The sequence below is a fragment of the Manis javanica genome, chromosome 1, assembly GCF_040802235.1.
Source record: "Manis javanica isolate MJ-LG chromosome 1, MJ_LKY, whole genome shotgun sequence".
Classification (NCBI taxonomy): domain Eukaryota; kingdom Metazoa; phylum Chordata; class Mammalia; order Pholidota; family Manidae; genus Manis; species Manis javanica.
Genome location: NC_133156.1, coordinates 168,312,370 through 168,336,343, shown reverse-complemented (window position 1 = coordinate 168,336,343; position 23,974 = coordinate 168,312,370). Strand labels below are relative to the sequence as shown.

Below are 23,974 nucleotides of genomic sequence, written 5' to 3'. Positions count from 1 at the left end.
ACTCTGTTTTGAAGTCTATTTTGTCTGATACAAGTACTGCAACTCCTGCCTTTTTCTCCCTATTAGTTGCATGATGTATCTTTTTCCATCCCTTCACTTTCAGTCTGTGTATGTTTTTGGGTTTGAAGTGAGTCTCTTATAGGCAGCATATTGATGGGTCTTGTTTTTTATCCATTCAGTGACTCTATGTCTTTTAATCAGTGCATTTAGACCATTTGCATTTAGGGTGATTATTGATAGGTATGTACTTATCACCATTGCAGGCTTTAGATTCATGGTTTCCAAAGGTTCAAGGGTAATTCCCTTACTATCTAACAGTGTAATTTAACTCACTTTGTATGCTATTACAAACACAACCTAAAGTTTCCTTTTTTCCCCCTCCTTTTTCTTCCCCTTCCAGTCTTTGTATGTTATGAATCATATTCTGTACTCTTTGTCTATCCTTTGGGTGACATCTATTTATCCTTAGGAATACTTCCATTTATAGGAGTCCCTCCAAAATGCACTGCAGAGGTGGGGGTTTGTGGGGAGTAAATTCTTTCAGCTTTTGCTTATCTGGGAATTGTTTAATCCTTTCTTCAAGTTTAAATGAAAAAAACCTTGTGGGGTTCAGTATTCTTGGTTTGAGGCCCTTCTGCTTCATTTGATTAAATATATCATGCCACTCCCTTCTGGCCTATAACATTTCTATTGAGAAATCTGATGATAGCCTGGTGGGTTTTCCTTGGTATGTGATCTTTCTTCTCTCTCTAACTTCTTTTAAAAGTCTGTCTTTATTCTTGCTCTTTGCCATTTTATTATTATATGTCTTGATGTGGTCTTCCTTAGGTCCCTTGTGTTGGGAGATCTGTGCACCTCCATGGCCTGAGAGACTATGTCCTTCCCCAGATTGGGGGAACTTTTTAGCAACTACCTCCTCAATGACACTTTCTATCCATTTTTCTCTCTCTTCTTCTGGTATCCCTATAATGCAAATATTGTTCTGTTTGGATTGGTCACACAGTTCTCTCAATATTCTTTCTTTCATAGAGATTCTTTTTTCTCTCTGTGCCTCAGCTTCTTTGTATTCATCTTCTCTAATTTCTAATCCATTTACCATCTCTTCTATTACATCTCAGCTGCTTTTAAATCCCTCCATTGTATGTTTCATTTCTGATATGGAATTTCTTAATGATTGAATCTCTGTGTTAAATTCATTCCTGAGTTCTTGAATATTTTTCTGTACCTCCAGAAGCTTGTTTATAATTTTTATTTTGAACTCTCTTTTGGGAAGATTGGTGAGTTCAGTTTCCTTTGGCCCTTTTTCTGGGGTTTGTGAGATTTTGGTCTGAACCATGTTCTTTTGACATTTCATATTTCTCTGTGGTGCCCTCTAGTGCCCAGAAGCTCCAGTCTCTGGAGCTGCTCAGCCCCTAGAGTGAGGCTGAGGGTTGTAGGGGAGTGGAGCTGGTGCCTGTGGGGAGGAAGGAGCTGTTTCCTGCTTTTTGGCTGCAGTGCCTGTCTCTAGTGTCAGAGCCAGTGGGCTGAGCACACAGATGTAAGCCTCTGTGCTTGGTGTCACCTGCTGTTGCAGGCAGCGCCTCCCTCTGGCTGGCCTGATGGCAGTGCAGTAATGAACAGTTTGCGAGCCAGTGCCAGTAGGCCAGGAGGGATGCGCTGTAGGCTGGGTGTCACAGTGGGGGGCCTCAGAGATGAGCAGCCAGCCAGGGGGATGGAGCACCTGAAGCTCCTCAACGTTCTCAAACTAGTGGACAGAGCATGCACAGACAACCTTGTACAGCTCTCCCTTGTCCCATGCAGTGAGGTCCATGTGAACCCTGCCCCTTCAGTAGCCCTCTCCCTACTAGGAAACCTCTCAGACCGCCGGCCTTTCCCTTGAGCTAGAGTGGCCGGGTGTGGATTCCATCTTCCACAAACGGCTGGAATCTCAGTCTCTCAGGCACTTTACCTGTCTGAGCTCCCCAACCTCCAGAGCACCACACAATATAGGTTTCTGCTTGGAAAGCTGGCCTCTAGGGCTGGGTGTTCAGCAATTCTCGGCCTGCACCCCTTCCCCGCTCTGTTTCTCTTCCTCCCACCAGTGAGCTGGGGTGGGGGAAGATCTTGGGTCCTGCCAATCAAGGCTTTTGTATGTTACCCTGTGTCATGAGATCGGTCTGCTTGTGAGGTCTGTATGGGGTCTGGTGCAGCCTTCTTTCCTGTTGCTGTTTTAGGGCTAGTTGTGTTAACTATATTTTCATACTCTATGTGCTTATGGGAGGAGTTCTCTGTTTCACCTGTCACGATGCCATCTTGAATCAAAAATGCAACTCAGTTTTGAGTATTTATTTTGTATCTTGCAACTTTGCTTTGTTCTTTAGTTCTAACAGTCTTGTTTTTGGTGGAGTCTTTAGGGTTTTCTACATAAAAGACCATGTCACATGTAAACAGAGATAATTTTACTTCTTTCTTATGATTTGGATGCCTTTATTTTTTTCGTTAATTGTTCTGGTTAGGACTTCTAGTATTATTTTGAATCAAAGCAGTGAGAATGGGTATTCTTGCCTTGTTCTTGATTTTAGAGTAAATGCTTTCAGGTTTTCACCATTGAGTACATTAGTTGTGGGTTTTTCATATATGATCTTTATTATATTGAGAATAAATAATCTAAAAGGAAAATCAGAACACAATGCTATTTACCATTGCACCACAATAATTACTTGAGAATAAACTTAACTAAGAAAGTGAAAAACTTGTATACTGAAAACTATAAAACATTGCCAAAAGAAATTAGGGAAAACACAGATAAATGGAAAGATATCCTATGTTTATGGACTGGAAGACTTAATACTGTGAAAAAATCCATACTACCCTGAGCAAACTACAGATTCCATGCAATGTCTATCAAAATACCAAAGGCATATTTTAAAATAGAAATAGAAAAACAATCCTAAAATTTATAAGAAACCACAAAGGGTCCTGATATTGAAAACAATCTTGATGAAGAACAAAGCTCAAGAATTCATACTTGCTGACTTCAAAACAGTATAAAAGTACCATAACCAAAACTGTATGGTATGAGTATAAGGATAGACATATATATTAATGGAGAAAAATAAAGAACCCAGAAGTAAACTCATGCATATATGGTCAAATGATTGTTGACAAAGGTGCCAGGAATACACAATGGAGAAAGATAGTCTCTTTAAGAAATGGGTGTCAAGAAACTGGATATCCACATGTAATAGAGTGAAACAGGAATAATATATATGGAATCCTTATTTAGGAAGAGTTGTCTTTGTTGTATTTTCAAAAATATATGTGGTTTTGGGAGGAGATTTCTGCTGCTCTGGAATCCTTATTTAATACCGTAAGCAAAACTCAATTAAGAAAATCAATGTAAGAACTGAAGTGCAAAACATTTAGAAGAAAACATAGGAGGAAAGCTTCATAACATTGGTCTTAGCATTGGATTCTTGGATATGACACCAAAAACACAGGTAACTAATGCAAAAATAAACCACTGGGACTGCATCAAACTAGATAGCCTGTACTCAGCAAGAGAAACAATCAACAGAGTAAAAAGGCGACCTATGCAATGGAAAAAAATATTTAGAAACCATATATTTGATAAGGATTAATAACCAAAATTTGTAAGAAAGTCCTATAACTCAATAACAAAACCAATGAAGAATCTGATTAACAAATAGGCAAAGGACTTGAATAGGCATTTCTCCAGTGAGAACATACAAACAGCAAAGAAGTGTATGAGAACATGCTCAACATCGTTAATCATTAGGGAAATGCGAATCCAAAGACTTCATGCCTATTAGGCTGGCTAATAGCATAAAACAAAACAAAAGTTTGTAAGTGTCGGTGAGGATGTAGAGAAATTGGAACCCTTGAACATTGTTGGCAGGAATGTAAATTTGTGCACAGTTGTTATAGACCATAGTATAGAGCTCCTAAAAAAGTTAGAAATAATGCTAACATATGACCCAGCAATCTAACTTCTGAGTATATATCCAAATGAATTGAAATCAGGGTTCTGAAGAGATTTTTGCACTCTCTGTTCATTGTGTTATTGTTAACAATAGTCAGGATATGAATGCAACCCTAGTGTCCACTGACAGGTGAGTGCAGGAAGAGAATGGTGTGTACATACAAGGGAATATTATTCAACCTTGAAAATGAAGGATACCTTACCGTTTGCTACAAATGGATGGACCTGGGAGACACCATGCTACTTGAAATTAGTCACCTAAGGGCGAACACTGCATAATTCCTTTTATTTAAGACGTCTAAAATAATGAAATGTACAGAAATAGACAAAAAGATAGTGGTTATTATACGGGGAGGAGGAGGGGGATATTTGGAATAGTTGCTAAATGGGTATAAAGTTACAGTTACACAGATAAATAAATTGCAGAGATCTGTACAGCACAGTGCTTGTAGCTAACAGTAAGGACTTGTGCACTTAGAAATTTGTTAAGAAGGTAAATCTCATGTTAAGTGTTCTTTCCATAAATAAGAACAACAAAGGGACATAAAAAAAACTAGTAATGATATATATACTTAAAAGTTCATGAAGAGGATAGATCTTACATTGTCTTCTTATCACATGGAAAAATATTAATCATAAGTGAAGAGAGTGGGAGAAAAAGTAGGTAAATAGTCAAGTTTTTTTCAAATTGGAGAAAGTAGACAATTATGGTAACATTGAGGATTTAGTGGCAGATATTCAAATAAATAAACACTATTGAAAATTAGAAAAAAATAATTGGAACAGTGAATTTTCTTAGAAGAAAACTCTAAGTATGCATTCTGTTACTGTGACATTTGGAGACTGTGGAAATGAATAAACGAGTCACAGATGAAAGGAGAGAGAGAGAATGTGTTAGGTTTGGCAGTAGTGAAGTCAGCTGGCGTTGAAATCCAAGGTTAAGTGTTTGCAGTTTCACATTGAATTTAGGATAAAAGTGGCTTTAGTGCTTCCAACATTTTCTGGACACAGATTTAACAAAAAGTTGGACCCAAAATTTTCCATTTTCTTTTTATCCCTTCCCTTCCCTTCGTGAAACAATTTGTATTTCTCAATTTGAGTATCTTTGCAGTATCATCAAATAATCATCATAACAATAATGATACTAGCTAAATTTTGTTGACTGTTTACGTAACGCCAAAGCAGCCTTTCCTAAGTGCCTTAATATCTTGTATCAGTTAGTTCTCACAACACCCCCAAAAGACGGGAATTTTTTTTAGTTGCAAGATAATTGACATATTAGTGTCTGGTATAGAAATAGTGGCAATTATGCCCATGTACAAAATGCTCACCACAAGAAGTGTAGTTACCATAAAAAAATATTACAGAATTATTGACCATATTCTCAATGTAGACTTTTCATCTCATGAATTATTTTATAATTGGAAGTTTGTACCTCTCTATCCCTGTCACCTGTCTCACCCATCCCACTCACTCCTCCCTTCTGGCCACCACCTGTTTGTTCTCTGAACTGATGACTCTGTTTCTACATGTGTTTCATTTGTTTTTGCTCTTCAGATCCCACATGAAAGTGAAATCACATGGTATGTGTCTTTCTCTGTCTGACTTATTTCACTTAGCATAGTGCCCTCTAGGTTCACCAGCAGAAAGATCTTAACCTAAATTTCAAGAGTGGAGAGTGGTAGGTGCACAGAAGCCTTGTGTACATGGAGTAAAGATCCTTGCAGGATTGGTTTTCAGCCATAAGATCCCCCCAAAATCTTGTTTTTCTTTTTTCCTCTCCTTTCCTGCAGCAAACTTAGAGCCCTCTGTTCCATTCCCTATGGTTGTGGGATGCATAGGGTCTGGGTTTCTCTTTGGTTCATTTACTTGGAGATCAGAGTCCTTGTTGCCCCCAGCTCAAATTAGGTCTGACATGTCTCCCCAAATGAGGAAATTCTGGGCCCATATTCTATTGTGCTGGCGTTGAAATCCAAGGTTAAGTGTTTGCAGTTTCACATTGAATTTAGGATAAAAGTGGCTTTAGTGCTTCCAACATTTTCTGGACACAGATTTAACAAAAAGTTGGACCCAAAATTTTCCATTTTCTTTTTATCCCTTCCCTTCCCTTCGACCTCTGTGCCTCCCTTCTTCTTTACCTCCCTCCCTACCTCCTTCGATTTTCCTCAGCATGTTTTATGATTTCATTAGGATTGCTGATAGGAAGAACCTAGCCATCATTTCTGGAAACTGAACCCATTTAAAGACATTTTGCATGTAAAATAGAAGCTCTTCGTTAGATCTTCAAGCTCTTTGTAGTTTTAGACCCTCTAACGTTAATGTGAGAGCTTCTGCCGTGACCTCTGTGTCTTCTCGTCACCTGACAACACCTCAGTGACGGCGTGTTTGGCTCGTGGTTTATAGAGGAGACTTTCACGATCCACTGCTTATGAAACTCACTTCTTTGCTGATTGATTGCTTTGCATAGACCCCTCCAGGCCCAGAGTAGCTGCTCAGGGTTTATAAAAGGGGCCTTTGCCATGGAAGCTGAGCTGCAGCAGGTGGGCAGGCGCAGCAAGATGGTGTCACAGACGCAGGTCCTCACGTTCCTGTTGCTCTGGGTCACAGGTGAGACATTCACAAGCGCCATAATCCTTTTGGAGCAATTAATATTTTCTTAGAGTCAAAAAATTTTAAGATGCAATGAGAAACACTGGCTTTTTGTAAAACAGGCCCAATTTTGTATTGACATGTAATACCATTAGAAAACCTATTTTTAAAATGGCATATTTCAAGGTATGTAGCATAAAGTGGTGTGTGTGTGTGTCATCCTTAACCATTTGTGATTGCAGGTGCCTGTGGGGACATCGTGATGACCCAGTCTCCAGCCTCCTTGACTGTGTCCCCAGGACAGAGGGTCACCATTAACTGCAGGGTCAGTCAGAGTGTTAGCAGCAACATAGCCTGGTACCAGAAGAAGCCTGGGTAGGCTCTGAAACTTCTCATCTCCTCGGCATCCACCCGGGCATCCAGAGTCCCTGACCGGTTCAGTGGCAGTAGGTCTGGGACAGATTTCACTTTCACCATCAGCAGTGCCCAGGCTGAGGATTTGGCAACTTATTACTGCCAGCAGGCTTACAGCTCTCCTCTCACAGTGCTTAAGCCTCAAACACAAACCCCAGGGCCGTGGGCCAGTGCATCCCTGCTGGGCCAGCTGCTTCCTCCCCCCACAGCTTTGAACACACACATCCCTCTATCTTTCTGAGAGGTCTCACCTCCTGACTGATTCCTGGTAGTAAGTAGTTCCCAGGAGAAAATTAAGCCAGTTGGATTATCTGGGTCTCATTTTGTGGGAGATTATTGAAGACCAATGCTCTGAAGATCTCTAAGAGATGCTGTCAGGAGTTGTGTCGTAGGGACCTACATGTTCCCAATGGACAGGTCCCCTGAGTGAGCCAGGAAGGTTGGTCACCCTCTCTCAGCACATCCCGTGAATTGTACACCTGGTGGATCAATTGTCTCTTCCCTGTTCCTGCTTGACTGGCACATTTCTATTTTAATTCCTTATTCTCATGGCCTTCCTTCTTTATCTGTGATCACCCTTGAACTCTGGACCTTCCCAATAGCAAACCCTTGGCATTTCCTATTCAAAACCTTCCACATAACATGCAGCATCCCTCTCCTGCGTTTTCTTTCCATGGACCCTGTTTTCCAGCCAAGCCTTTCTGGCCACTGTCACTGCAGCTGCTCTCCCACTCTGTCCCCTTTTGTACCCCTTTTTGCTGTTAAGTCCATTTCTTTCCATTGTACTCATTCTTACAAAGGCGGTTCCCTAATTCTTTCAGCTGTCATTCTAGAAAGATCTGATAGTGTCCCTCAATGCCTTTTGTCATCATTTCTTAACATTTCCTTCCCTTGGATTTGCGAGTGAAGGGAATCATGCCTCTAAGTGTGCTATCAGTTCAATTCCTTGGATAACAGGTAACTAACTTGCCCATTTCAGTGTAAAAGTGGAAGTCTCTAGTCATATCAGAATTGTTCCTTCACCATCTTTGTGAAATAATGAAATTCACGTTCAGGAATGATTGCTTCAAGCCAGATTGCAAACCTTGTTGGCTAGGAGACATTTAAAATCATATGAGTTATTTCTTAGCTATTGTCATGTAATAAACCACCCAGAAATGTATACTTTCTTAAGATGGCAGTGTTTTTATAGCTGTCATGCTTATTGTCAGCTGAACGGTTCTGTTAATATGGGCCAGGCATGACTGACCTTGGCTGGCTTGCTCATGTATTTGAAGTTGGCTGACAGGTCACCTCCGTGCTAGCTGATGTACAACAGCTCGCATCTTTTTCTTCTCCTTTCCATTTCTAGAGCTGGCTGAACATCAGCTGGGGCTGTTTAGGTGAGTGGCTTCGTGTCCCTCCTCATCTGGTAGATGGTGTTTAACTCGGATGGCAGTTGGCATGGTCCTGAGAGAGACAGAAAGAAAGCACATACCGCCTGTTGAAGCCTAGCCTCACAGTGACACAGTGTCCCTCTGTGACACAGTGACACACTGCCACATTCTTGATCAGTGTAGTGGATGCCATTGAAGAAGAAGGTAAATAGCCTCTGCTTCTTGACCCAGGAACTGCAGAGTGACATGGCATAAAGCATGGGTATGGGAGGAATAAAGATGGGAGACCTGTTTCTGCAATCCTTCCATGGATGGTCTTAGAAGGTTACCCTGAGAATATATGACTTAATCGATGTTTTGATATATAGATGGAATGAGCCTTAGGAATACTTCCAGGAAACAGAGTCCTGGTTTGAGGAAACAGCACATTTCTGAGGCAGATCTGTGATTATAGGTAGAAAAAGAAGGAAGGCAATGTTGCTAAAATGGAGCGTGCAAGGGGGACAGCAGGGGAAGTAGATCAAAGGCCATGCTGTGTAGGACGCTGTGGGCCTCTCTGAGGACTGGGGTTTGTTTGAAGGATGTGGTCAGTGGGAGAGCTCTGAATAGGGAAGAGGGAGCAGGAGGTCTGGCTCTGAGGGGACTCTCCACCTGGGACAGAATAAGACAAAGGTTTCCCCCATGAGGGGCCATTTCTTCAGCCCTTTGGATGAAATCTCAGACAAATTCTTAATTCTTTTTAGAAAGTCTTAAATATTAGTGTCATGTCGACATTTCTTGTCTCACTGGGACGCAGGAGCAGGGACTCAGAATCTGGGATGGTGGTACCACTTGCTGCCTGCCACCCTCCCAGGGGCCCAGACCCTGTCTGTAGAAGAGATCTGTTTGTCTGCCTCTGACCACAGGGCTGGCTGTGGTGGGCCGTGAGGATGTTGGTGCAAATCCCCAGGAGGATGATGCGGGGCAGGTGGAGTTGGGTTGTGGTCGCACCTGGTGATGCTTTGGCAGGAGCCCTGAGTGCATGCCCCACCCAGAGTTGCCCCTGAGGATGTGCTCGGGGTCACAGATGTGGTGGCTGTGACCCCCACAGTATGTAGACAGATGTCTGGTCCTGAGGGGGTCTGCTCCTGTGCTCATAATTACCAGAGGGCCTGGGTCCTGTGAGGTGCAGGCAGCTCTCCTGTGAGGACCCATAGCAGTTCTGGGAGGCTCAGGCTGGCCGGGGGTGCCTGCACCTGCACAAGGTGGAGCCCCTCATCCCAGATGCTCTTTTCCACAGGGATGAGTCTGGGGGTGTGGGGTTGTGACCCAGGAAAAAGAGAACACAGGACTTTCTTTCTCAACTTATCCTCAGTGGATTTAGCCCAAGTGTTCATTAAACCAGCCTGAGACAGAATAAGACAAAGGTTTCCCCCATGAGGGGCCATTTCTTCAGCCCTTTGGATGAAATCTCAGACAAATTCTTAATTCTTTTTAGAAAGTCTTAAATATTAGTGTCATGTCGACATTTCTTGTCGCAGTAGGTTTCCTTGGGTGCCTGGCAATGCGGGCCCTCTGAGGGTGTGAGCACCTCACTGTCCTCCCTCCCCCACCTGTGGTCCACAGAGAGCTGTTGCTTGAGGAGGGAGAAGAGTTGGGTGGCACCAACTTTCCGTCCCTGGCTGCATCCCAGTATCTCTGGATTTTCATGTGTGAGGAGAGCTGTCACCCCTCCCTGTGCTGTGGTCGCTCTCTTGTCCAGGCACCCACCTCTCAGGGCTGCACCCTCACCTCCCAGAGCAGTGCCTCAGTGCAGCCTCACCCTCGGTTTCCTTGGGCAGGAAGCAGATGTGCAGCCCTGAATGTACCCCCTACCTTATGGAGAAACATCATTCCCTCCAAGGCATCCAGGAGGGGGAGGGTAGGACTCAATAAATGTTCCTCAAAGGGCTTTTTCCTAATTTCTATTTGTTGACCACCTTAGTGGTGATTCTTTGTAAAAGAGTCAGTGTCAAAAAGTAGTTTTCAGAAAAAGTGGGAGCATTTCTCATCTTGGATTCTTTTCCAGAAACAGGGCTGAGATGGCCCCAGTGCCCTGTCGCATGCTAGTTGCCAAGAGGAATGCACTCAGTTTGGGGGCTATGTGACAGCAGACCTTAAGTCGGTCTCATTCTCTGGCACATGGAGAAAGGAGGTCTTGGGAACAGGAAGTTGGTTCCTGAAGGAAGGCAGCCCTGGAGATGAGGCTGTGTTGTCACCTTCTCTGCAGAGGAGACAGTGACCTCTGCCCCTCCCGAGCCTGGGGCTGACCCTCCCCCAGCTCCCTCCTCCCTCTTTTAGCTCCACTCACCAGCCCCTCCACATCTACCTCAAACGCATTGCATCTGCATCATGTCCTCAGATACACTGGCATCTGCCTCCTGACTTTCCTCTGCCTTTCAGCTCCTGTTTCTACTAGAACCTGACAAATGATCTTCTAGATTTGATGGTTGTATTTCTGTGTGAGAAAAACCTGATTATTAATTAATCTCCATTATTCCTGTTTGTCATATGTTTATACTGCTCCATGTCCTATGCCACTCTTAAAGTCTTTAGGTGGGCTGGTTTGGATCAGGTGATACTGTCTTCCAGTGGAATATTTCCAGTTGTTCGATGTTATTCTTAACTTGAACCCTGTTTCTGGCTTGTGTTTGTGCAGATCCCACCTGAACCACAAGGAAATCAACCATTGAATGTGTCATCTCAGTTTACCTAGTTCTTGTCTTTTTTAAGAGCATTGAAACATATTTGACATATAACACTGTGGAAGTTTAAAGTGTACAATATGTTGACTTGATACATTTATATGTTGCAATATGATTAGCACCTGCAAGCTAAGAGCAGTATCATGTTAGAAAATTATCATTTCTTTTTTGTGGTAAAAACAATTTAAGATCTAGTCTCTTAGCATATTTAAAGACAACAGTATTTTTTATTATAATCTCTAAGGTGTGCATTAGCTCCCCAGGGCTTATTTATCTAGTAGTATTTATCTGCAATTCCCCACCCCCACAGTCTCTTGTAACTACCATTCTAGTCTTTGTTTTTATGAGTTCAGCTTTTTAAGATTCCACACATAAGTGAGATCCTGGAGTACTTGTCTTTGTCTGTCTGACTAACCTCACTAAGCATAACTCCCTCAAGGTCCATCCATGTTGTTGCAAATGGCAGGATTTCTTTCTTTATCTCAGCTGAGTAATATTCCATTTGGTATATATACCACAGTAGCTTTATTCGTCCATGAATGGACACTTGGCTGTTGTAAATAATGCTGCAATTAACATGGGAGTACATATATCACTTTAAATTCTTGTTTGCATTTCCTTTTGAAATATGTGCTGTAGTGAAATTACTGGATTATATGGTTGTTCTATTTGTAATTATTAATGCTGATTCCTGCCTTTTTCTGCTACTTTATCGAATACCCAATCCCCAGCCAAATGCTCTCTATTATTCATTCTGTTTTCCTACTGTCATCAAATTTATCTTCATCTGATTTGTAAGCAGAATTTATCAGAGTGAAATTTCCTTTTTGGATGATAGAAGGCTTAAGATAAGGGTTAGGCATTAGAAATAAATTATGTAGTTGTAAAATTTGGAAATTACGATAAGGTAAATGAAATTTCTGCTGATCCAGATAAAAAAGGGGGAAGGAACCCTTGCAACTAAAAAATGGCTTATGTTGTTGTGGACTACAACGTGAGGCACCAAAACGCAGGGCCTGCCCCTCTGGGGTGTGGGGGGCTCAGGAGAGGCCTCAGGGTCCTCCTGGCTTCTGGGTTGCCATGGCTACTGGCCAATTCTTATTTGTGTTTATTTTTCTGTATTACAATTAAGCAGCAAGAAGACAAGATTTATTGAAGTCTTTTGTTTGTTGATAAATGGGCTGATGAGTTCCCCACTATTCCCAGTTGCTGTTGTCTGTGGGTGGACAGAATGCCCTCTCTGATATAAGGCTGATTATTTGTGTGGTTTAATACACTTGTAATCTATATTTTCAGAGCCAAATGTAATGAAGCTCTTTCTTTCAGGGCTGTGATTTGATCCATTTTTAAGTGGTTTAATGAAGGCATAATTTATGTCATAATATTCACCAATCTTAAAGAACTATTTAATAAATTTGAATAAATATATACAGTTTTAACATCTACCACCACAATCCATCTTCACAGTACTTCCATCATCAACAATACTTCTTTGGTCCTATTTATAATTAGTCACTGGTCCCTCAATCAGCCCCAGAAAACCCTGATCTACTTTCTGGACATGTAACTTCTCCTTTTCTAGAAATGTCATGTGAATGGGATCATACAGAATGTGGCTTTTGTATCTGACTCCCCTCAATAGGCATATTTTTGAAAGTTTGTCCATGTTTATTGCTGAATAGTATTCCTCCAGTTTTCTAACCAGGCCCCATCCTCTTTCTACTGCTTCTCCAAGAGAAGTTATGTAGGGAGAGGCAAACTTTTTCGGGATATGATTTCTGTAAATGATCCTATGGGAACATCATTTCTAGGCTTAGGATTTAAGATCTGAAAAATTTTAAGGCAACTCAGACAATTTAATAATCAATTGAATTAATGCTGAGACTGCATGAAGTTGAAATTGATAGAAAATAGAAAGTAATAGATATGTGTATGTCCTTTGGATTGAATATCCTGGGTGATGTGTCCAGGGACCTGATAAAACACTGTGGTGAGAGTTGAAATTTTTAAATCTTGGAAAGACATGCAAAATGATGTAGGACTGAGATCGAGGGAACCCTTTAAGGGAGAATGAGAGCAAAGACACATATACAGTTGAGGACAGAAAAGGATCTTTGCATTTTGTCCCCAGGTCATAATATTGATGGCTAAGAGTGTATTTAAGGGATGATTTTAAAGGTCTTAAAGCCACCCTGCTCTTGGCTGAGAGGCAAGGTGCTGAGCTGCTCTTGTTCCATCTGTCCTGCATACTAGGTAAGAGTGAAGCACAACAGAAGAGAGGGAAGACAGCTGACAAACACTCTCTGCTTCACTGAACTTGATTCTGGCTCCTGACCCTTCTCCTGGGCCCGTGTATGCACTTTCTTGTAGAATCCAGATTTACCCAGAACTCTGCTAAGTCAGTTTAGCAAGAGACCCCCACTCTGCATATCTGATCACCCTGAATAACTAATCGGGTTCCTCACCCTCTCCATCCTACAGGTGATGTCTGATCAGCCTGGGATGTCTTCAGGATTAGCCAGAACCCCTTAATCCTGGTGTTTCCTCTTAATAATTGTCCATTCATTGACTCCTAAACCTCTTCTTGGCTATAAATTCCCACTTGCTCAGGCTGTTTTCAGAATGAATCCCAGCTCTATCCAGTATCTTATTTACCCTTATTGCAATAGTCCTAAATAAAATGTGCTTCTACCATTTTGCCTACTGTGAAGCTCTGGTTTTCCCTTGACATATATGACATTTCCTAATTTCTTGGTAGTTGAATTGCATGTTGGTGTATATGTATTTGTGTATTTGTATGAGTTTACTTGAGAGTGTGACCATGTCTCCCGAGGCTGCTGGGCACGTAAGAGTGAGGCCCCTTCCCAGAGGGCACTTTCCATGCTCCATGCGGCTTTTGCAACACACTAGTACTGGCCCTTTACTGGTGTGCAGTTCTGACTTGAGCTCTAACGTGGACAATGAGCTTCTCTCGTCTTCATGTTGACCATCTGCCCACAAGGGGAACCACTAGCACAGGTCTGTGCAAACTCACCACCAGTAGGTCCACAATCTGTCTATACACTGGCAAATAAACACGAATTCTAACTTCATGATTCATTTGTCATCTGAGAATGTCTCTGGGTCTCTAGTCACTGCTGTGGGCATTGGTCTGGGCCACATTTCATCCTCACAGTGAGACCTGGGGAGGCACATGTTCAAATTCATGGTCCTCAGCAGAGCATGAAAGCCTCTCCCAGGGCGGGAGCCCCAAACACCAAGTTTCCCTGTGGACAGTGGGGAGGGGTGCGGGCGGCTCCAGGCCTGGGGCTCCTGAACACTTGCTTCTCTGTTGCTTTTGGCGGGGCTCTGCCAGTAGGAAGCTCCTGGGACGTGACAGCTCAGCCTTCCCCATAACAGTCCCACCACCTGCATAATGACTCAGGTGGCCCAGGAATGACATGGAAACTAGTTCATCTTACGGGAATCCATTGCTTCCATCAACCCTTAGTCACGAAATATATTGGAGAGGAACTTAGTTACACTGGGTAGTTTATAGAGACACTGGGAAGGCTGAAGGGAAGGCTTGGGGCTTTGTAGCTGGGAAATGTACCCTGGATGAATGCTGCTGAACTCATCTAGTGATGTGCCTGGAACACTGCTCATGAGCTCGAGACTGCAGTGTGTACTTTGCTACTGGTGACTCTGAATATTGCCCTGGGACCTTATCCTTGCCGCCGTTGTTTCCAGCAGATAAAGGCGTTTTCTTTATTGCTTTCTCAGCTTAGGGTGAGGTGAATCTGTAACTCTATAAGGTGTTTACAGGGCAATGTGAAGCCGTACAATATCATGGAGAATCTGGGGTGTCCATTTTACTTGAATATTTCATGTCAAATGTTTTATATTAAAATCTACATACATAAAGAATAGAGGAGAAAAGTGGTGTAATTTGCATATAAAAATGCAACTCATTTTTGAGTATTTATTTTGTATCCTGCAACTTTGCTTTGTTCTTTAGTTCTAACAGTCTTGTTTTTGGGGGAACTGTCAGGGATTTCTACATAAAAGGTCATGTCACCTGTAAGCAGAGATAACTTAACTTCTTTCTTCTAATTTGAATGCTTTATATTTTTCTTGCCTAATTGTTCTGGCTAGGACTTCTAGCATTATTTTGAATCGATGCAGTGATAGTGAGTATTCTTGCTTTGTTGTTGATTTTATATGAAATGCTTTCAGTTTACACCACAGAGTATGTTTGTTGTGGGTTTTTAATATATGGTCCTGATTATATTGAGAATAAATAATCTGAAAGGAAAACAAGAAAACAATACTACTTACCATTGCACCACAAAAATTACTTAGGAATCAACTTGACTAAGGAGGTCAAAAACATCTACACTGAAAGCTATAAAACATTGCTGAAGGAAATTAAAGAAGACACAGATAAATGGAAAGATATTCTATATTCATGGACTGGAAGACTTAATATTGTTAAAAAGTCCATACTACCCAGAGCAAACTACAGATTCCATGCAATGTCTACCAAAATCCCAGTGTCATCATTTTTATAGAAATAGAGAAAAATCCTAAAATTCATATGGAACCACAAAGGATCCTGATATCAAAAAACTCATGAGAAAGAATAAAAATCAGTAATTCATACTTAGTGACTTCAAAACAGTGTAAACCTACCATAACCAAAACTGTGTGGTATGAATATAAGGATAGACATATATACTGATGAAGCAAAATAAAGAGCCCAGAAATAAAACTCATGTACATATGGTCAAATGATTGTTGATGAAGGTGTCCAGAATACACAATGGAGAAAGATATTCACTTTAGGAAATTGTGTCAAGAAAACTGGATACCCACATGAATAAAGAATAGAGCAAAACAGGAATAATATAAATGGAATCCTTAATTAATACCACATGCAAAACTCAATTCAAAAAATCATCATAAGAACTGAACTGCAAAACTCTTAGAAAAAAACACAGGAGGAAAGCTTATAACATTGGTTTTAGCATTGGATTCTTAGATATGACATCAAAAACATGGGCAACAAATGTAGAAATAAACCACTGGAACTACATCAAACTAGAAAGTCAATACTCAGCAAAAGAAACAATCAACAGAGTAAAAAGCCAACCTATGCAATGGGAGAAAATATTTGCAAACCATATATCTGATAACGATTAATATGCAAAATACATAAGAAACTCCTACAACTCAATAACAAAACCAACAAACAACCTGATTAACAAATAGGCAAAGAACTTGAATAGGCATTTCTCCAATGAACACATACAACAGCCAACAAGTGTATGAGAAGATGCTCAACATCATTAATTATTAGGGAAATGCAAATTGCAAAGACTTCAAGCCTATTAGGCTGGCTAATAGCAAAAAACAAAACAAAAGTTGATACATGTTGCTGAGGTTCTAGAGAAAATGGAACCTTTGAACACAGTTGAAAGGAATGTTAATTTTTTCAGCTGTTACAGACAATAGAATGGAGTTCCGAAAAAAGTTGGAAATAGTACTAACATATGATCCAGCAATCTTCTGGGTATATATTCAAATGAATTGAAATCAGGGTTCTGAAGAGTTTTTCACTCTCTGTTCATTGTGGCATTGTTAATGAGAGTCAGGATATGGAAACAACCCTGTCAACTCCACTGACAGGTGAGTGCATGAAGAGAATGTGGTGTGTGTATATAGAAGGCCATATTATTCAACCTTAAATTGAAGGAAATCTTACCATTTGCTACAAATGGATGGATCTAGAAGACACCATGCTAATTGAAATTAGTCACGGAAGGGCAAACACTTCACGATTCCTTTTATTTGAGGCATCTTAAATGATGAAATGTGCAGAAATAGACAATAAGACAGTGGTTATTAGGGGAGCAGTAGGGGGTATGTGGAATTGTTGCTAAATGGGTATAAAGTTACAGTTACACAAGATAAATAAATTGCAGAGATCTGTACAGCACAGTGCTTATAGCCAACAGTAAAGTCTTGTGCCCTTAGAGGTCTGTTAAGAGGGTAGATCTCATGTTATGTGTCCTTACCAGAAACACGCACAACAAAGGGACATATTAAAAAACAGCCAATATAATACTATAAACTTAAAAGTTCATGAAGAGGGGAGATCTTACATTGTCTTCTTACCACACACAATAATAGTAATAATAAGTGAGAGAGTGGTAGAAAAAGTAGGTAAATAGTCAAGTTTTTTTCATATTGGAGAAAATAGAAAATAACGGTAACATGAGTGTTTAGTGGCAGGGATTCAAGTAAATAAACACTAATGAAAATTGGAAAGAAAATAATTGGAAGAGTGAATTTTCTTGGAACAAAACTATAAGGATGCATGCTGTTACCATGACATTAGGAGACCGTACAAATAAATAAACAAGACACAGATGAAAGGAGAGAGAGAGAATGTATTAGGTTTGGCACTAATTAAGTCAGCCCTCAGCTCATGAAACACTACAGGATTTCCCAATTTGAACTTCTTTGCGGTATCATCAAATAATCATCGTGACAATAATGATACGAGCTAAATTTTGTTATCTCTTTACCTTACATCAAAGCAGTGTCTGCTGAGGGCCTTACATATCTTGTATCAGTTCTCACAACACCCCTATAACATAGGAATTTTTTTAAATTGAAAGACAGTTGACATATTAGTGTCTGGTCTAAAAATGGTGCCAATTATGCCCAGGTACAAAATGCTCACCACGAGAAGTGCAGTTACTATACAGAGATATTACAGGGTTATTGACCATACTCCCTATGCTGGACTTTTCATCTCATGAATGATTTTATAACTGGAAGTTTGTTCCTCTTGATCCCTTCCTCCTGTCTCACCCAGACCCCTCACTCCTCCCTTCTGGCCGCCACCCATTCGTTGAAATCACATGGTATGTGTCGTCCTCTGTCTGACTTATTTCACTTGGCATAATGCCCTCTAGCTTCAGCAGTAGGAAGAGCTTCACCTAAATTTTAAGAGTGGAGAGTGGGAGGCTCACATAAGCCTTCCATACATGGAGTAAAAATCCTTTCAAGGTTTGGTTTTGGCCATAACTTCCCCCCAAAATATTGTTTGTTTTTTGTCCTCTCCTTTCCTGGGGCAAACTTGGAGCACTCTTTTCTGTTCCCTGTGGTTGTGGGAAGGGTAGGGTCTGGTGTCTCTTTCATTCATTTACTTGGAGATTAGAGTCCGTCTGTCCCCCAGCTCAAATGAGGTCCCACATGAGGACGTCCTGGGCCCATCTTCTATTGTTGTGGCCCTGAAACCCAAGCTTAAGTGTTTGAAGTTTTGCATTGTATTTAGGATAAAAGTGGCTTCAGTGATCCAACATTTTCTGGTGGTAGATTTAAGAGTAAGTTGGGCCCAAATATCTGCATTTTCTTTTTGTCCCTTCCTTTCCCTTCTGCTTCCCTCCCTCCCTCCCTCCTTCCTTTTATCCCCACATGTTTTATGATTTCACTAGGATTGCTGATAGGAAGAACCTAGCCTGTCATTTCTGGAAACTGAGCCCATTTAAAGACATATTGGATTTGAAATAGAAGCTCTTCATTAGATCTTCAAGCTGTTGCTAGTTTTAGAGCCTCTAATGTTAATCTGAGAGCTTCTGCGGTGATGTCTGTGTCTTTTCTAGTCACCCAAGTACACCTCAGTGACAGCGTGTTTGGCTCGTGGTTTACAGTGGAGACTTTCACGATCCACTGCTTATGAAACTCACTTCTTTGCTCAGTGATTGCTTTGCATAGACCCCTCCAGGCCCAGAGCTACTCAGGGTTTATAAATGGGCCTTTGCCATGGGAGCTGAGCTGCAGCAGGCGGGCAGGGGCAGCAAGATGGTGTCACAGACACAGGTCCTCACGTTCCTGTTGCTCTGGGTCACAGGTGAGAAATTCACAAGCGCCATAATCCTTTCAGAGTGAGTAATATCTTTTAAGAGTTGAAAAATTTTTAGGTGTAATGAGAAATACTGGCTATTTCCAGTACAGACACAATTTTGTATTGACATGTAATGCCATTAGAAAGTCTATTTTTAAAATGTATTTCAGGGTGTGTAGCATAAAGTGGTGTGTGTGTCATCCTTATCCATCTGTGATTGCAGGTGCTTGTGGGGATGTCGTGATGACCCAGTCTCCAGCCTCCTTGGCTGTGTCTCCAGGACAGAGGGTCACCATTAACTGCAGGGCCAGTCAGAGTGTTAGCAGCTATGTAGCCTGGTACCAGCAGAAGCCTGGGCAGGCTCCGAAACTGCTCATCTACTTGGCGTCCACCCGTGCATCTGGGGTCCCCGACCGGTTCAGTGGCAGTGGGTCTGGGACAGATTTCACTTTCACCATCAGCAGTGCCCAGGCTGAGGATCTGGCAACTTATTACTGCCAGCAGTATAATTACGATACTCCGCACAGTGCTTCAGCCTCGAACACAAACCCCAGGGCCACGGGCCAGTGCATCCCTGCTGGGCCAGCTGCTTCCTTCTCGCAGAGCTTTGAACTCACACATTCCTCTATGAGCCTGAGAGGTCCCACCTCCTGACTAATTCCTGGCAGTAGGAAGGGCCAAGGATGAAATTACATCAGTTTTATTTTCTGTATCCCTTTTTGTGGGGTATTATCGAAGAACAATCCTCTGAAGATCTGTTAGAGATGCTGTAGAAACCTGCATGTTCCCAATGGACAGGCCCCTGAGTGAGCCAGGAAGGTTTGTTCATTCTTTCTCAAAGTGTCCTGTGAATTGTACACCTGGTGAATCAATTCTGTCTTCCCTGTTCCTCCTTGACTACCTTATTTCTATTTTAATACCTTATTCTTACTGTCTTCCTTCTTTATCTGCAATCGCCCTCCAACTCTGGACCTTCCCAGTAGTAAACCCTTGGCTTCTCTCATTAAAAACCTTCCACATAGCATGTGGCATCCCTCCCTTGCGTTTCCTTTCCATGGACCCTGTTTTCCAGCCAAGCCTTTCTGGCCACTGTCACTGCAGCTGCTCTCCCACTCTGTCCCCTTTTGTACCACCCTTTGCTCTTAGGTCCATTTCTCTCCATTGTACTCATTCTTACAAAGGTGATTCCCTAATTCAGCTGTCATTCTAGAAAGATCGGATAGTGTTCCTCAGGATCTTTTGTCATCATATGTCAACTTTCCCTGTATAGGCACCCCTTGGATTTGTGAGTGAATGAAGTTGTGGCTCTAAACGTGCTGTAAGTTGAATTTCTTGGATTACATATAATTAATTTTAGTGCTGTTCCCTCACCTTCTTGTGAAATAAGGAAATTTAGCTTCAGGAACAATTGCTGCAAACCTGACCGGTCTCCTCTGAAAACTAGTACACGTAACAACTTCTCCCAGTAATTAGAAATGTAATTGAAGTACTGATATTAAGGAATCCATATCATTCCTTTCTTCAAGATATGATTTTTGAGGGCATGTTATGTGTCAAGAGCACAAATATCTGCTTTCACTCCATTTGGGAGAGACAAACAATACACAGCTTTGTAAGTGCTACAAAGAAAAATAAAGAAAGCCAGGGGGTAAACCTAGTTGGTTTAGAGGGGACATTTAAAATCAAATGAGGTATTAGTTAGCTATCGTCATGTAATAAAACACCCTCAAAAGTGTAGTTGCTCAAGATGGCAGTGTTTTTATTGCTGTCATGCTTATGGTTAGCTGAGCCGTTAAGTTACTATGGGCCAGGCATGACTGACCTTGGCTGGCTTGCTCAGGTATTTGAAGTTAGCTGACAGGTCACCTGCATGATAGCTGACAGAGGAAGGCTTGCGTCTCTTTTTTCTCCTCCCCATTTGTGTAGCTTGTTGACCCTCAGCTGGGGCTGTTTAGGTGAACGGCTTCATGTCTCTCCTCATTGGGTAGATGGCACTCAACTTCCATGGCAGGGGGTAGATTCCCTAGAGAGAGAGAGAGAGAGAGAGAGAGAGAGAGAGAGAGAGAGAGAGAGAGAGAGAGAGAGAGAGAGCGCACATACAGCCTGCTAAAGCCTTGCCTCGTAGTGACACAGTGTCCCACTGCCACATTCTAGGTCAGTGCAAGTGATGCTGTAGGAGAAGGTAAATAGCCCCTGCCTCTTGACACAGAACAGCAGAGTGACATGGCATAAAGCGTGGGTATGGTGAGGGATAAAGTTGGGGCACCTGTTTCTGCAATCCTTCCATGGATGGTCATAAAGATTACTCTGAGAATATATGACTTAATCGATGTTTTAATGTAGAGAAGAAATAAGCCGTAGGAATACTTCCAGGAAATAGGGTCCTAGTTTAAAGAAACAGCACAGTTCTGAGGCAGATCTGTGATCACATGTAGAAAAAGAAGGAAGGCAATGTTGCTAAAATGGAGCATGCAAGGGGGACAGCAGGGGAAGTAGATCAAAGGCCACGCTGTGTAGGACTCTGTGGGCCTTTCTGAGGACTGGGGTTAGTTTGAAGGATGTGGTCAGTGGGAGAGCTCTGAATAGGGAAGAGGGAGCAGGAGGTCTGGCCCTGAGGGAACTCTCCATCTGGGGACTTTCTCTCATGTGGACACAGGAGCAGGGGCTCAGGATCTGGGATGGTGGTGCCACTTGCTGCCTCTTGCCTTCCTGGGGGCCCAGACCCTGTCTCTAGAAGAGACCTGTTTGTCTGCCTCTGACCACAGGGCTGGCTGTGGGGGGCAGTGAGGAGGTTGGTGCAAATCCCCAGGAGGATGAGGCGGGGCTGGTGGAGTCGGGTTGTGGTCACACCTGGTGATGCTTTGGCGGGAGACCCGGATGCATGCCCCACCCAGAGTTGCCCCTGAGGACGTGACCAGGGTCACAGATGTGGTGAATGTGACCCCCCCAGGGCATATAGACAGAGATCCGGTCCTGAAGGGGGTGGCTCCTGTGCTTATAATCCCCAGAGGTTCCACGCCCCTGTGAGGTGCAGGCAGCCCTCCTTTGAGAACCCAGAGCAGTTCTGGGAGACTCAGGCCAGCCGAGGGTCCCTGCGCTTGTGTAAGCTGGAGCCCCTCATCCCAGATGCTCCTTTCCACAGGGATGAGTCAGGGGGTGTGGGGCTGTGACCAGGAGCAGGAGAACACAGGACGTTTTCTTCTGAACTTATCCTCAGTGGATTTAGTGCTTGGCAGTTCAAGTGTTCATTAAACCAGCGTGATCATGAGATAGAATCAGACAAACATTTTTCAATCTCCCTGATGGTGCCCATTTGGCCTGGAGTGGCCATTTCAGCTGCCTTTTTGGATGAACTCTCAGGCAAATCCTTCATCCTTTCTAGTAATTCTTAAATAATAGTGTCATGTCGACATTTCTTGTTGCAGTAGGTTTCCTTGGGTGCCTGGCAATGCGGGCCCTCTGAGGGGGTGAGCACCTCACTGTCCTCTGTCCCCACCTGCGGTCCACGTAGAGCTGTTGCCTAAGGAGGGAGAAGAGTTGGGTGAAACCAGCTCTCCGTCCCTGTCTGTACCCCAGTATCTCTGGCTTTTCCACATGTGTGGACAGCGCTCACCACTCACAGGCCTGGAGGTCGCTGTAACTTCATCAAGACACCCACCTCTCAGGGCAGCACCCTGACCTCCCAGAGCAGCGCCTCAGCCCAGCCTCACCTTCGGTTTCCTCAGGCAGGAAGCAGATGTGCAGACCCCGAAAATGCCCCGATCCTTCTGGAGAAACATGATTCTCTCCACTTCCAGGAGGGGGAAGGTGGGACTCAATAACAGCTCCTGAAAGGGCTTTTCCTAATTTCTATTTGTTGACGGCCTTAGTGGTGATTCTTTATAAAAGAGTCTGTGTGAAAAAGTCATTTTCAGAAAAATTGGGAGCATCTCTCATCTTGGAAACTTTTTCAGAGACAGGGCTGAGATGGTCCAGTGTCCTGTCCCATGCCAGGTGCCAGGAGGAGTGCACTCAGTTTGGGGCCCATGTGACAGCACACCTTGTGTTGGTGTCACTCTCAGGCCCATGGAGAAGGGAGGTCTTGGGAACGGGAATTTGTTCCCGAAGGGAGGCAGCCCTGGAGGTGAGGCTGTGCTGTCACCTTCTCTGCAGAGGAGACAGTGACCTCTGCCCCTCCCGAGCCCAGGGCTGGCCCTCCCCCAGCTCCCTCCTCCCTCTTTCAGCTCCACTCACCAGCCCCTCCACATGTACCTCAAATGCATTGCATCTGCGTCATGTCTTCAGATACACTGGCATCTGCCTCCTGACTTTCCTCTGCCTTTCAGCTCCTGTTTCAACTAGATCCTGACAAATGGTCTTCTAGATTTGACGGTTGAATTTCTATGTGAGAAAATTCTGATTATTAGTGAATCTCCATTATTCCTGTTTGACATATGTTTATATGAGTCCATGTGCTAAGCCACTCCTAAGTCCTTAGGTGGGCTGATTTTGGATCAGGTGACACTTTCTTCGAGTAGAATATTTCCAGTTCTTCTTTTTATTTTATTTTTTAAATTCATTTTATTATCATTAATCGACAATTACATGAAGAACATTATGGTTACTAGACGTCCCCCTTTCATCAAGTCCCTCCCCACAAACTCCATTACAGTCACTGTCCATCAGTGTATTAAGATGCTGTAGACTCACTACTTGTCTTCTGTCTGTTGCACATCCCTCCCCATGCCCCCCCCCAACATTATACATGCTAATCGTAAGGCCGCCTTTCTTTTTCCCTGCCCTTATCCCTCCCTTCCTACCCCTCCTCCCCAGTCCCTTTCCCTTTGGTAACCGTTAGTCCATTCTTGGGTTCTGTGATTCTGCTGCTGTTTTGTTCCTTCAGTTTTTCTTTGTTCTTGTACTCCACATATGAATGAAATCATTTAGTACTCGTCTTTCTCCACCTGGCTAATCTCACTGAGTATAATACCCTCTAGCTCCATCCATGTTGTTGCAA

General features: G+C 42.7%; 1 long non-coding RNA gene and 2 gene segments (V, D, J or C); 2 read left to right on the top strand and 1 right to left on the bottom strand.

Annotated features, from left to right (window-relative positions):
- Positions 1-7,114, top strand: part of LOC140850464 (uncharacterized) — a 45,875-nt gene extending 38,761 nt beyond the window's left edge. Inside the window, exon 3 of the long non-coding RNA XR_012133336.1 lies at positions 7,022-7,114. This is a non-coding gene — a long non-coding RNA (uncharacterized lncRNA). The remainder of the gene's footprint in view (positions 1-7,021) is intronic.
- Positions 1-23,974, bottom strand: part of LOC118971267 (immunoglobulin kappa variable 2-28-like) — a 628,396-nt gene that overhangs the window by 171,442 nt on the left and 432,980 nt on the right.
- Positions 18,837-19,632, top strand: LOC140847908 (immunoglobulin kappa variable 3-15-like). The segment is given in 2 exon segments: positions 18,837-18,984; positions 19,202-19,632. Coding segments are annotated over 2 exon segments (519 nt in total).